Below are 14,672 nucleotides of genomic sequence, written 5' to 3' on the forward strand. Positions count from 1 at the left end.
GGTGGCGACTCAGAGGTGGACCTTCCCTGTAGCTGCTCCTGGGCTGTGGAATGCACTCCCGGCAGAAATCCGTCATCTGAGTTAGAACATAATAAGAACAGCCCTGCTGGATCAGGCCCAAGGAGGCCCATCTAGTCCAGCATCCTGTTTCCCACAGCGGCACAGAGTTTATTATTGGCTTTCCAGAGAGCCCTTAAGGCCTGTCTGTTTGGCCTGGCCTTCCAGGGTTTTTAAACTGTTTTTTAAACCATAAAGGTTTGGCCTGGTTTTCCAGAGTTTTGAAAACTGTCTTAATAGTTTTAATAATGGTTTTATGTCGTCTTTACAGTGTTTGATTTTAATAGTTGATTTTGGTTTTGTGTTAATGTAAACCGCCCTGAGCCCTTTTTGGAAGGGCGGTATAGAAATCGAATCCATAAAAGCAGAGCGGCTCTTTCTCCCTCCCTTCTACGCACCCTTCTTTCTCCTCCCTCCCTCTCTTCCTTTCTTCCTCCTCTCTCTGCAAAGAGAAAAGTCTCCCCCTGCCGCTGCCTTCCTCCTCCTCCTCCTCCCTCGTCCTCTCCTGGGCTAGCGCTTTGTGCGCTGAAGTTCCCGCCGTAAAGGAGGAGGGGAGGATCATGGCAGCAGTGGGCGAAGAAAGCAACCCTCGGCTCCTGCTTCCGAAGGAAGGAAGCCGAGCAAGCGTGGTGGTGGCTTTTCCCAGGGCCAGGCTAGCAAGCCAGGGAAGTACTACTGCCACCTTCATGCGGGGCAGCGAAGGAAACATGGCGGGTCATTCCAGGGTGCTTCCGGGGCCGGTCTGTTGAGCTCCACGGGCCACATCTGGCCTGCAGACCAGCAGTTGGTCACCCCTGCTCGAGATGCTGGGGAGAACCTTGCAGCCTTTTCAAGTGTGTTTCACTGGGCATTCTCTTTCTCTTCTTGTGGAGCCGTTGGGAAAGGAACCCCTTTAGGAACGCCCGCCACCTCTCCCCCTCCGTTGTGCATTTCAGATGAGTTTTTCCACGGTTCAGATTCTTCCGCCGCCGCGGCTCTTCCCAAGAAGGTAAAGGCGAAACTGTTAACTGCTCAGGCAAGCAGGGCTTCCACCCCAGGGCTTCGCCGCCTTAAGACAGGAGTCTCACACTGCGGCCTTCCTGCAGATATTGGCCTACAGCTCCCATCATCTCTGGCTACTGGCCGTTGACTGGGGATGATGGGAGCTGTAGTCCAGCAAGAGCTGGAGGGCTGCAGTTGGAGGCCGGGGTCAGAAAGGCTGGGGGGTGGGGAATATCCCAAAGAGGCTGAATAAATATTAATCAGTTCTTTATTCAATTACTGCCTGATGCATTTTGAGCTTTCAAAGGTTCTTAGAAGCAGTTGTGTACTAGAAGATCTTTTTTGTGGGTGGTTTTTGTCACAGAGAAAGAGAGAGAGAGAGGGACACACACACATGCAGATGCTTCTTCATGGTAGATAAACATGGGCTCAGACTTGGGTCTCCAGATGCCGTTGGCCTACAACTCCCATCCTTGCCAGCCACAGTGGCCAAAGGCTGTTGAGGGGTTGTCGGCCAACTTGGTTAGACCTAACTCCGTGTTGGGATTCTGTGCCTTGAAAACCCCTTGTTGGTGAACACCAGGGCAAGAGCAGGCATTCCCAGACGTTGTGGTGATGGACCCAACCACGTTATGGGGGAACAGCTGGTGTGCAACAAGAAAACGAAAGGCTCGCCTGAGCACCCCACTCGCAGAGCGGGCTGCCTGCTGTCTCTCGGCATGACCCACGGCTCTGGCCTCACCTCCTTCCAGTCGGCCTGGGCTGGGGGCAGGTCACTCTTTTGTGTCTCGGGGATGCATCTCAGTTATCGGACTAGGAAATGCTGGCGGTATTAAAATCGATGCATCGAACCTTCTCTTCTAGGAGGAAAAACTGGATCTTGGAAGGCCTTCCTTATCCCGACAGCAAAATGTGGTGAACAGCATGAAAAGTTTGGGTAAGCATTGCCTCCCGAATAGCCTCTCCCAACCCCTCTCCCCAGTGTGTCTTTCTCTGCTTCACAGTTGGGCCCGTGTGTGTGTGTGTGTGTGCGCGCGCGCATGCGCATGTGCATTTGTTGTTTTTTTCTGAGCGAGTTTTGCCCTGCTGAGAGAGAGAAGCCTCCCTCATATGCCCCTCTTGCTTTTGAAAACCGGACTGCCCAGCTCCCCCTTTCTGTGGTTGGGCCGAAAACATGCGCAAGTATTAAGAATTACGGCGGCCGCCACCACATATATGGATGTGCGCGCATGTTTTGGTGGGGCAGGGAGCAGTACCTTTTTAAGCCTGAGCAAAGCAGGTCTTTACCTGCTCCGCTGCTGATTTTCCGGGTGCGGTGCAACACTCAGAGGTCTGTGTGCGGTGGCGGGATGCCCATGGCCACTGTGCATGCCTGGCGGCCATATACACGCCGCTGCCGCCGCCACGCGCAGAACTCTGCCCGTGGAATTCTGGCACAGCGCCACACTCAGGATAACACTTCTGCACCTGATGGACTGCAATTCTCGAGGGTTTATGCCACAGTAAATGTTAGTCTCTGTAAATCCATAGTTACTCCATAATGTCTTCACCTAAGCCATACGAATGTTTAAAGGCAGTTCTTTCGCAGTTAACCCTGGTTAGGAGAGGTGGGGCTTTGTGCAGGAGGCAGTTCTTTCTCCCGATTTTTTTAATGTCCCACTCACAGGTGTGGCGGCTTTGTATGGCCCACTATTGTGGCAACTCACACTAGTAACTGGAGCTACCTTGAAGCTACTACTGCGAATACTTATATACCGCTTTACAACGATGGTTGTTTTTATTTAGATTTATATACTGCCCCAAACTTACATCTCTGGGTGGTTTGCAAACTTTTAAAAAAAAGTTTTATATTCTAGAAGTCTAATTTCAAAGCCTGGCTGAATACATGTGTCTTTACAGCCATTTAAAAAGTTGTCCGAGGTGGGGAGGGTCTCACTTCAGAAGGGGGCACATTCCATAGTCCGCAACGGAGAATCCCCGTCCCTGAGTAGCCATCAGATAAGCTGGTGGCATCTCGCCAGATGATCTCAGTAGGTGGTGGGGCTCATAATGAAGAAGGCGTTCTCTTAAATACTCTGCGCCGAAGCTGTTTAGGACTTTATGGGTTATAACCGGCCCTTTGTATTTTGCCTGGAAACACATTGAGAGCCCGTGCCGTTCTTTTAATATAGGAGTAATATGGTCCCTTCGAGATGACTCAGAGACCAACCTGGCTGCTACACTTTGCACCAGGTGCAGTTTCCGGACTACATACAAAGGCAGCTGCACATAAGTGGTTCACACAGAAAAATATAAGCAAATAAGAGGGCTCCCTGTCCCCAGAGGGCTCACAATCTAAAAAGAAACCTAAGAGAGACACCAGCAACAGCCACTGGAGGGTTGCTGTGCTGGGGACGGACAGGGCCAGTTGCTCTCCCCCTGCTCAGTAAGAGAATCACCACTTTTAAAAGGTGCCTCTTGGCTCAGTTAGCAGGGGACAACTCCTTCAAAGGGGGCTTCCAAGTGGAAAGGACAAACCGGCCAGCAAACTGGATGGGACAGGACTGGGGACAAGAGGCTTTGTGGCCAAAGTGCTTAGAAGAGAGACTTTGTGGGCCGCCTGCCCGTGTGTGTTGGACTCACATTGCATCAAAGAGGTGATGTTGCTAGTTTAAGTCTAACTTACGTCTAGCTTTTGGCTTTTCCCTCCCTTAGATTTCCAGGGCAGTAAAAGTTCGGTAATGTTAAGTGATCTTCCTGGCATCTCGGGAGAGCTGGAGGCCTCTTTTGAAGACGGCAGTGAGAAGGACCGCGAGGAAGGTAGCGAACGGGCCGAGAGGCCTTGGCTTTGGGGCCTGAGAGCTGGTGTCCTGGAGCAAAGAGAGCGGGCTGTGTGCCGAGGTGTTCCCGATTCGAATGTTGCCTTAGTGGGGTGGAAGCCAGTTGGAGGCTACCAAATGGGCACCCTGGCATGGCGGAATGCTGTAAGCTAGGAACTCCTCCATAGCCAACACATTGTCATCCACAGGCGTGCCACTATTCCTCAGCAGTGCCGGATCCAAGGTGTTGCTGCTGGAAATCTGATTTTCTTTAAAAATTAAAAAATCTTTTTAAAATCCCAAACTTCCTAGCCCTTATGGCGGTGAAGAAAACTTGAAAGTGTGTAAGCCTAGCCTGCTGGAATCTGGTAGAGGAGTGAGCGGAGAACCAGTCTTGCAGGAGCAAGCATGAATTGTCCCCTATGCTGAGCAGGGCCTGCCCTGATTTTCATTTGGATGGGTGACGTGAGCACTGCCTACTGTAATATTCCCCCCCCCCCCTTAGACCGAGTGGGAGGCATCTGCTTTTAGAAGGTCTCGGGTTCCCTCCCTGGCAGCATCTCCAGGTACGGCTAGGAGGGACTCCTGCTTGAAACTCTGGCGAGCCGTTGCCAGTCAGTGTAGACAGTCCTGAGCTAGATGGACCAAGGGTCTGACTCGGTTGAAGGTGGCTTCCTGTGTTCCTAAACCGAAGGGGTAGCTGAGTAAGACCTTCCAGGGGTGGGGCTTCACTTCTCTTGCCTGCCCACGCCTAGCAAAGCCAAAATAATAGGGGGGTGCCGGGAATTGATTCGGCCGGTTCGGATTCGAGGGCGGGTCCAGTTCAGACTCGGACTGCCTGAGCCATGGTTCGAATCGAGCTGGCTCGCACATCCCTAAGGCAGAATACCTGAATAGAATGATTTAAAAACATACAGGTTCTTGTACCATTTTCCCCTGGTGCAGTCTTAATCTTGAAGGGCAGCATGAGCCTGATGGTAGCTCTCAGAAATATAAGAATGCTATGAGAAAGCGAACGTGAGTGACTCCAGATTCTTTCCGGTGTCCGCCTTTTGCAGTGGTAGCCAAGGAGGGCACAGATTCCCGCCCCCCCCCCCACGTGCACTGATATTTTGCTTCTTTCTCGCCTGCCTCTCTCAGATGCCATTTTGAAAGAGATCTCAGAGATCACCACCACAGATGGTGAGCTCAGGATGCCCCGGGGGGGATTTGACTCTCCTTTTTACCACTCCAACGAGAGCCTCTCTGACTCGCAGAAGAAATCGAGCGTCCACGGGCAAGTCCTGAACGCGGAGGCTTCCTCCCTGATGTGCCTGGACCAGTCCGGGCCCGAGAGCGGCCAGGAGATGCCGAAGCGAGCCTTCATGCCCATCGACCGGCCTTGCCGAGACTCCGAGGACCCTCTTGCCGGGACCAGGGGAAGCCAGGCCTGGACAGAGATGGGCATCTTCACCCCCAGTCCTTGCAAGATCCTGGCGCGCCGGAAAACCGGGTTGGAGAATCAGCTGCCTTCCCATTACGAGCACCTGTTTGAGATGGCCTGGCCCAAGACGGCATGCCTGCTAGCCAGTAAAAAGACGGAGGAGTTGCTAAAGAGAGCTGTGGGGAGTCAAGATGAAGATGGCTTTTCTTTCACCTCCCCCTTGGAAGTGCTCGATAGGCTGATACAGCACGGAGCAGACGCCCACAGCAAAGAGCTTAACAAGTACGTGTCAGTAGAGCCGTTATTACCTTATATTTCTTTCCAAAAGAGCTGGAAATTTTATGCTCCTTACTGATGCAGAACTGGAGCAAGAGGGAGGTACCAGGAGATTCGGGGTTAACGACAGATTATGACTTTCCACAAAGATCTGAAGGAAACGAGGTGGGAAATCCCCTCCCCCCACAAACACTGTCCTGGGTAACTCGATGGAGCGGAATGTTTGTGGACTCGGAAGGTAGTTAACAGACAACCAGGTGGGCGGAGCTAGTGGCGAGAGCGGAAAGGAGGGCTTGAACAAAAAGAGCAGGGGGAGTCCCAACTTGAAGAATACTCCCTCAAGACTGTCGCTGCCCCTTTGGCTCCTGAGGGGGAATCTGATATTATCTCTGTTGTGGCCAGGTTTTGTTATATTATTTGTAAAATACGTACTGGTTGATTGTAAATGTTTGCTGGTCAACGACCGAATAAACGTATATCTATCCATCCTGAGGGGGAAAGGTGCCTTCAGCTTGCACCATCTTTAGACACACACTCCAGTAACACATGCACACCAGGGATGATCCATATATATGGCATGAATATTTATACACAGCTTTTCAGCAGAAGAGTTCTCAACGCACTTTACAGGCAGCAGGGATGGAGGATTTAAGGGGTTGGGGCTGGGCACTGACTGGCAGCGGCTCCTCCAAGGTTCCAGGCAGGAGTCCCTCCCAGTCCTACCTGCAGATGCTGCCAGGGATTGAACCTGGGGCCTTCTGTGTGCAAAGCAGGTGCTCTGCCACTGATCTCTGGCCAACTCCCCTTTCCCCCTCCCTTCTGTCTGAATAGATTGTAAGCCCATCCCGTTCTTGATGGAATGTCTATGCATGTGGATGATGCTGTAATAGCTCCTTTATATCTATTTCTCTTGGGCCTGCCCGTCGCTAATCCCATCTGTGGCAGCTCTCGCGAGAGTTCGTGAGCAGCTGCTGGAGAGCAACAGGGATGAGCGGGCGGGAAGGAAATGGTGGTGGCCGGCAGAGAAACAAAATGGCGGTGGCAGATGGGCAAAGTGCTGAGGGTGGGGACGGCGGCGCGGGCGGGGGGAAACAGAGGTGGGTGGGTGGGTGGGGAAGAAGACGGTGACGAACTAAAGAGAAATAGATACTTCATCAGGAGGCGCAGATGTTTTGTGCCCAGCCAAGCTGGTGCAGCATAATACTGCTGTACTATACCACTTGCAGCTGTAGGTCAAATGTTGGCATATCCTTTTCATAAGAACTCCATGTGCATACAAAACCAGGATGCCGAGGAGAAGAGTTCTCGCCTGGCCTCCTTCCTCGCGGAGGAGGAGTTTTGCATGTGTTCCAGCAGCCATTTGCCCCACCTGTATTCTGCAGTGGTACGGTCATGAATGGAGAACATCGTGCGAGCTTCCTGGTTGTATTCCTTGAAGTGCAGTTATTTGTACTTCCGAATAAGATCTGCTTGTGCTAAGAGGCTGGCATAAGCAGAATATCTGATACAGCAGGGCTTCTCACACTTGGGTCCCCAGATGTTGCTGGACTACAACCCCCATCATCTCCAGGGGATGACCTATCTATCTATCTATCTATCTATCTATCTATCTATCTATCTATCTATCTATCTATCCATCCACACACACACACACACACACACACACACACACATATGTATGTATATATTACTATATGTATGTATATATGTTTATTCGGTCATTGACCAGCAATCTCCAGGGGATGATGGGAGTTGTAGTTCCAACCTCATCTGGGGACCCAAAACCTCTCCCTGTCCTCTCTGGTATTCTATAGTGGCCAGAAATCCAAAAGAAGCAAAATCTCAGGGAGCCAGCGTGATGTAGTGGTGAGTGTTGAACGAGGACCTGGGAGACCCGAGTTCAAATCCCCGTTCAGCCCTGAAACTCATCGGTTGACTCTGGGCCAGTTGCTTCCCTCTTAACCTAACCTTCCTCAGAGCGTGGTTGTGAGGATAAGCAGGCTCCTTGGCAGAAGAGTGGGACATAAATATAGCAAATAATAAACTCCTTATGCAAGAACTGGCCAGTGGTATATGAGAGATGCTTGATTTTGATCATTCCTTCTGTGGGTGATGGATCTTCCTAGTCACAGAACTTGGTTTCTCTGCTACAAACCCACATCTCTGAGACGGAGGCCCATTCCTGCCCCGTTCTTACTGCAGTCTGGAATAAAACCCCATTTTTGTCTGTCTTTCCAGATTACCCTTGCCAAGCAAATCGGCTGATTGGACTCACTTTGGAGGTAAAGGAACTTTTCAGGCCTGCCTGCTTTTTAGTCCTTGTGTGGATGTACTTTGTCCGGAGGTGAATTGGGCTGTGTTCTATCTCTGAACAGTTTTGCTGCAATGGTATCCAGTATCTGACCACTGGGGAGTTACTATTTGAGACATGGCAAAATCAGAGCAGAGTTGTCATCTGGAAGCTAGTCAAGTTCTTCGAGAACTGCCAGATATACTTTATCTGAAGCAAGTCCTTTGATATTAGGAATTAGGGGGTCGTCTTAAATTCGGAGACCTCTTTCTTTTTGAGTAAATACAGGTATTACCGTATTTTACGGACTATAAGACGCTACGGACTATAAGACGCACCTTAATTTTAATCCAGTTTTTCAGAGTTTTAACATATTAAACTGTTAAAACACATAAGACGCACCTGAATTTTGGCGGATATTTTTCGAGGAAAAAAGTGAGTCTTATAGTCCATAAAATACGGTACTTGTATTTAACCTGTATCTTTAAAACATTTTAAATTCAGAGTCTTCTCTTCAGGCAAATGTGGTATGTATTTTGTGTCTCTTTTTAAAACCCTGCTCGTCTGCCGATTAACATACAGAATGCAGCAGCCGGGTTGGTCTCCAGGGCTGCCCGAAGAGATCACATTACAGCCACCCCGTACCAACCACGGTTTTCCCAATTGCGGATTTGACTGTCTGCGACTGGGAAACGGTGACAGGTCTCACCTACCGTAACCTAAGTATCTGCGGTTTGGTGAGACTTTTTGTGATGGGGGGCTTCACGATTTTCCGGGGGTTCCAGGGTGATTTTAGGGTTCCCTCCTCACTCTTCTTGCTGACTCTTTGTGATTTCAAAAGATACTGGGTGAATTTTTTTTCTTTTTCGGTCTTTTCATGACCGCGATTCCCCTAGCCCCATTTCCAGTGCTTTCCAATTGCTTGCCAGCTGTGATGTTTTCCTGGGACTGAAACCCTTGCAGTTGGCAAGGAATGACTTTACACCCATTTCAAAAGAACGATGCCGGCTGCAAATAAGTTTCCAGGCGGAATACAAAGTGCTGCTTCTTACCCACAAAGCCCTGAACGGCTTGGGACCGAGGTATTTAAGAGAATGCTGCCTTCTTCATTAACCCTGACACCAGTTAACATCACCTGGGGAGGTCTGGATTCGAACGCAGGCCTTCTCTGGGGTTGCCCCATCCAGACTCTGGAGGACGCTTCCTAACGAAATGAGAGCTGTCTCTTCCCTGAATGGTTTTGAGAAGGACCTGAAAACATTCCTGGTTAACCAGGCTTTCCGTTTATGGGTTCGAAGCTTCGGGTTTCAGACGTCTTCTTTGTATTGTGATCTGTTGCGGGCCGATCAGCCAGACTGATTTGAGTTGGGCGTCTGCGTCTCCAGTTGGCAGGGGGCCTGGGCCACGCCAGGCAGACGGTTCTGTGGGCTTTGAGCATCCGCCTTTGTGGCCCCGACAGGTTCCCCCCCTTCGGACGAGATCCACACCCTCCGGAACCAGCTGCACTTGCTGCACAACCAGCTCCTCTATGAGCGCTTCAAGAGGCAACAGCACGCCCTCCGGAACCGGCGGCTGCTGCGGAAGGTCATCAGAGCGGCTGCCCTGGAGGAGCACAATGCTGCGATGGTGAGCAAAGCGCCTCCCAGGGCCTGGCGGTGTCCTCAAGCGCCGCAAACTAGGAGTTCAACAGAGGTCGAGGAGGAGAGCTGGTCTTGTTGGGCTAGCAAGCGTGACTTGTCGCCTTTGCTAAGCTGGGTCTGCCCTGGTTTGCATTTGGATGGGAAACTCCGTGGGTGAGCGCTGCAAGAGATTCCCCTTATTAGGGGATGTGGCCTCTCTAGGAAGAGCATCGAGGTCCCCAGTCCCCTCCCTGGCAGCATCTCCAAGATCGTGCTGGGAGAGACTCCTGCCTGCAGCCTTGGAGAAGCCGCTGCCAGTCTGGGTAGACCATACTACCCTCAGCTTTGGAACGCCCTCCCAGAAGAGCTTCGCCCTGCTCCCTCCCTCAGTGTTTTTTTAAAAGCATCTTAGAACACACCTTTTTAAGGAGGCTTTTTAATGCTCCGCTGGTAGGTTCTTTATTTTTTTTATAACTTTCAATTTTAATTTGAACCTAATAATTGTGATTTTTAATCTGACCTTTGTCCCCCTTTAATTTGGTTAGTTTTAGTACGTTTATTGTATCTGTGCCTGTCTTATTGCTGTGAGCCGCCCTGAGCAGTAGTGCACTGGAGGGGCAGGGTATAAATATTCTAAATAAATAACGAGAACCTTCTGCTCTTCCGCAGAGCGGCTCCATCCCTTAAGGGGAAGATCTTCCAGTGCTCACACATGGAGTCTCCCATTCAAATGCAACCAGGGCGGACCCTGCTTAGCTAAGGGGACCATTCATGCTTGCGACCACCAGCCCTCCTCTCCTCTCCTCGACTGTAATAATGAAATCCATCCATTCGTTCAAGTTTAGGCACGGCTCACTTGCCTGCCCTTATTTGTAATGGCCACCAATCCTCTCAGATCCTCTTCTGGCACACACTTAGGAGAGAAGCAGGTCACTCATCTGCCCTGGGATATGGAGATGTGAAGCAATGGAGGGAGTGCTCTGTTACTCTCCTTCTGCTGTTACCTAGTCAGAAATGGCCGTGGGAATAGAACTTTTGGGGGAGCAGACCTGGGAGGGGGGTGCTCTGCTGGCCAGAGGGCTGGGGGCACTCACAGCTGGTGGCTAGTGCTTGGCTTGATGGTCCAGCAGCCTGACCTGGTACAAGGCGGCAGCTTGTGCCGGCTTTTCTGAAACGCGTGTGCCTGTGGGCTTGGCTTCCAGGCCCCAATTGGCATGGTAAGGGATTTTTTTCTTAAGCATCTAGTCCTCAGGGTTATAGAAGGGAACTCTTGTGGGGCGCTGTACGGGCGCTCTCCTTTCCACCTCTCTCCGCTGTCTGCGCAGCAGGGGCCGGGTTGCTGTGTGATTGGCCAGAAGGCACTTCGGTCCAGCTACGAGCCGCAGAGGGGATTGCCAGGAACGGTGTCACCGTCTTGATCGTGTGAACGGCCCAGTGTGGTGTAAAATGGATGCCCAGTTAAAGATGTGCATTTACAGCCGTTCAGCGCTGGCATTCCTAAGACCAAAAAATAATAATAAAGAGAGAGCACAAATGGCCCTTTTGGGGCTGGGTGGTGTTGAATCCAGAAGAAAGCGTTGTGGTCTGCAAGGGCAAGGCAGTGGAGTAAAATCGGGAATATTAAGGGTTTAATGAGAGAGAGAGATTATTTGGAGAGGTAAGTGACGGTCCGAATCCCCGCTGCTATGTTTCCCAGACTATGGGGAACACCTGTATCGGGCAGCAGCGATATAGGAAAGTGCTGAAAGGCATCCTCATACTGTGCGGGAGGAGGCCATGGTCAACCACTCCTGTATCCTACCCAAGACAACCACAGGGCTCTGTGGGCGCCACGAGTTGCCACCGACTCGACGGCACAACTTTACCTTTAAGTGCAGTCTGCCTCTAGGGCTCTTCCTGCTGGCCGTTTGTTAGCCACACCTCTACTCCAGGACTTGACTAAAAGTAACGAAGGTAAAGTGTGCCGTTGGGTCGGTGTCGACTCCTGGCGCCCACAGAGCCCTGTGGTTGTCTTTGGTAGAATACAGGAGGGGTTGACCATTGCTGCCTCCCGCGCAGTATGAGATGATGATGCCTTTCAGCATCTTCCTATATCGCTGCTGCCCGATAGAGGTCTTTTGCATAGTCTAGGAAACAGACTAGCAGGGATTTGAACCAGCAACCTCTTGCTCCCTAGGCAAGTTGCTTCCCCGCTGCACCAACTAAAGCCCCACTCAAAAGCTGGCCTGGATCAAGGAATGGATTAACCGGAAACCCCAGCGGTGGGGGCAGAAGATTCTGCTTGAGCCAAAGTTTGAGAGGGCAAGCAATCCAACCAGGCCGCTCTGTGTTGGGTTTTGGAGGCATCCTCTATGTGGGAGCCCTCTGAAATGACAGCTAGCGCAAAAAACAGTCCCCCCGCAATAGCTACCAGGGAGATCGCAGGACCCCAATCCTGACAGAGCTGCAATAGCTGGCTGTTTATTTCCAGATTCAATTCAAGGGGCTGGCTAATATCCTTTTTTAAAGCCCTCGTGTCCTTAGTTTTGGGTCCCAGTTGACTCTGCCCACTCTAGAAGATCTCTGGAGTGCTCTTTGTCCTCATGCACAAGGATCAGGGCCTTCTCGGTGGCTGCCCCCAGCCTGTGAAGGCACTCTTGGAGGACAGTGGTGCCCTCCCCTCCCCTCCCAGCCCCTTGCAACCTCCTGAATTGAAGACTGCCCCTTTAATTTGAGCTCTTGGATATTGCTGGTCACTTCTTGGGCTTGATTTGTAACCCTTTTCGATGCCGTTGGCTGTGTTTGGTCTAGTTGTGTTTGCTTTTGCACTGTGTTTTAACGCTGCTTGAGGCGGAAGGCGATGGCAAATACATTTTGAGAACGCTGCGACGGTGATCGCACAAATCCGAGTTGGGAAATCGATACGCGGGATACGAAACGTAGCTTCTTTCTCGGAAGGGCTGTCGCTCCCTGCCGGTTGGGGTCAGCCCAACCTGAGAGCAAACCGAGGCCCTGACTTCTACTTTTCTGGTTCCGGGCAGAAAGACCAGCTGAGGCTGCAGGAGAAGGACATCCAGTGCTTGAAGCTCAGCCTGCAGAAGGAGCAGGCCCGGAACCGCAGGTCCCAGGAGGAGCACGACAGCGTGGTGGCCCAGCTCCACAGCCAGATCCGCCAGCTGCAGCACGAGCGGGAGGAGTACTACAACCAGAGCCAGGAGCTGAAGGTACGGCGGACGGCTCCCCACACCAGAGTGTGTGTGTGTGGGGGGGGGGTGGCCCCTTGCCTGCATGCCTAGGCAAGCAGCAGCTGCAGCAGGCTCAATTCTTGGCAGCTCCCGTGATCTTGAGTGGGCTGAAGCTGCTTTGTGTTGTGGATTGTATTTTTGTGTTGTGATTTAATGTGCCGCATTGTATGTTTTAATCCTGTGTTGTGAGCCGCCCACAGAACAATTTGTTATGGGGCAGCTAACAAAGATGATGATGATGATGATGATGATGGAAATAGCCTACAGGTAGCGAGACTTTGTTGGGTGGGAACTCCTTTTCGTCCCTTGCTTTCTTAGTCTTCGCTAGGCCCCTGCTAACTGAGCAAAGAGGTACCTTTTTTTTAAAAAAGTGGTGATTCTTCTATATTTAGCAAGGAGATGGCCATTGCTGGTGTCTCATGTCTCTATTTAATTAATCTAATTTAATTTATATACCGCCTGACTCCAAAGGCTCTAGGCGGTTCACAAAAATACATACTAATAAAAGCAGAATAAAACAACAATTAAAACAAGAACTTAAAACACCCACCGATTACGAAAAGCCAGGCTAAAAAGATGTGTCTTAAGGGCTCTTTTGAAAGTGGGTAAAGATGTTGAATCATGAACAGCTTTAGGGAGCACATTATACTGATCCCTTTTGGGGCAGGGATCTATCTACCGGTGTGTCCAAATCTCTGTGTGTACATACCTACCTACCTGTGGGAGCCTTTGGTGAAGAGTGGTATATAAATATTTGTTGTAGCAGTTGTAGTACTTCAACCACCAGCTTGGACGGCTTTAAAAGGGGCTTAGACAAATTCATGGAGAACGGATCTATCAGTGGCTACTAGTCTGAGGGCTATAGGCCACCTCCAGCCTCAGAGGCAAGATGCCTCTCAATCCCAGTTGCAGGGGAGCAGCAGCAGGAGAGAGGGCATGTTCTCACCCTCTTGCCTGTCGGCTCCCCAGAGGCATCTGGTGGGCCACTGTCTGAAACAGGATGCTAGACTAGATAGGCATTGGGCTTGATCCAGCAGGGCTGTTCCTATACACATGTCCTCATTCCCCATAATTTATAGCTCCTGATATTAGGGATGGGGGCCATGTCTCAGTGGGAGGGCATCTGCTTTGCATGCAGAAGGTCCCAGGTTCAATGCCTGGCAGCATCTCCAGGCAGGCCTGGGAAAGACTCCGGCCTGGAACCTGGGAGGGCTGCTGCCAGTCAGTGTAGGCCAGAGGTTCCCAACCTGGCTTCCTCCAGCACCCCCTCGCTACAGTGAATTGTGGCTGGGGATGCTGGGAGTTGTAGTCCAGCAGCGTCTGGAGGAACCCAGGTTGGGAGCCGCTGGTGGGCCGATGGTCTGACTCAGTCAAAGGCAGCTTCCCACCTTCCTAGGTTCCTGGGGCTGCTTCAGAGATGGGTCTGACATGCAGGAATGCTGCTGTGACCCAAGTGAAATAGGAAGCAGCTCACACTTGAGTGGGCCCATCAGTGGCTACTAGTCTGGTGGCTGTGGGCCACCTCCAGCCTCAGACGCAAGATGCCTCTCAATCCCAGTGGCAGGGGAGCCGCAGCAGCAGGAGATGAGAGGGCGGGCCCTCGCCCACTTCCGTTGGGCTTCACGGAGGCATCTGGTGGGCCACTGTGTGGAGCAGGGTGCTGGACTGGATGGGGCTCCTTGGGCCTGATCCAGCAGGGCTGGGCTTATGTTCTCATAGAAGACTTCTTAATTCCAGCAGGCCTTCCCATTCTCTGTCCATTGCTCTGCGATTGCCCTGTTTTAGTGATTGCATGGTAGAAGAGCTGCTCTTGAGGCAGCAAGCGTGGCTTGTCCCCTTAGCTAAGCAGGGTCTGCCCTGGTTTGCATATGAATGGGAGACTACATATGAGCACTGTAAGATAGTTCCCTCAGGGGATGGGGCCGCTCTGGGAAGAGCATCTAGGCTCCAAGTTCCCTCCCTGGCAGCATCTCCAAGGTAGGGCTGAGAGAGATTCCTGCCTGC

General features: G+C 51.4%; 1 protein-coding gene across 7 annotated transcripts in view; it reads left to right on the top strand.

The window, feature by feature from the left end:
• The window catches only part of TSC1 (TSC complex subunit 1), a 55,526-nt gene that overhangs the window by 28,200 nt on the left and 12,654 nt on the right, over positions 1–14,672 (top strand). For 6 of the 7 annotated variants that reach the window (XM_053282092.1, XM_053282095.1, XM_053282096.1 and 3 more), the window contains 7 exons: positions 930–1,045; positions 1,903–1,975; positions 3,733–3,837; positions 4,977–5,541; positions 7,774–7,817; positions 9,285–9,451; positions 12,465–12,647. In XM_053282092.1, coding sequence (XP_053138067.1) covers positions 930–1,045; positions 1,903–1,975; positions 3,733–3,837; positions 4,977–5,541; positions 7,774–7,817; positions 9,285–9,451; positions 12,465–12,647 — 1,253 coding nt within the window. The remainder of the gene's footprint in view (positions 1–929; positions 1,046–1,902; positions 1,976–3,732; positions 3,838–4,976; positions 5,542–7,773; positions 7,818–9,284; positions 9,452–12,464; positions 12,648–14,672) is intronic. The other variant, XM_053282093.1, reaches the window with a different exon arrangement.

The sequence above is a fragment of the Hemicordylus capensis genome, chromosome 17, assembly GCF_027244095.1.
Source record: "Hemicordylus capensis ecotype Gifberg chromosome 17, rHemCap1.1.pri, whole genome shotgun sequence".
In the NCBI taxonomy this organism is placed as follows: domain Eukaryota; kingdom Metazoa; phylum Chordata; class Lepidosauria; order Squamata; family Cordylidae; genus Hemicordylus; species Hemicordylus capensis.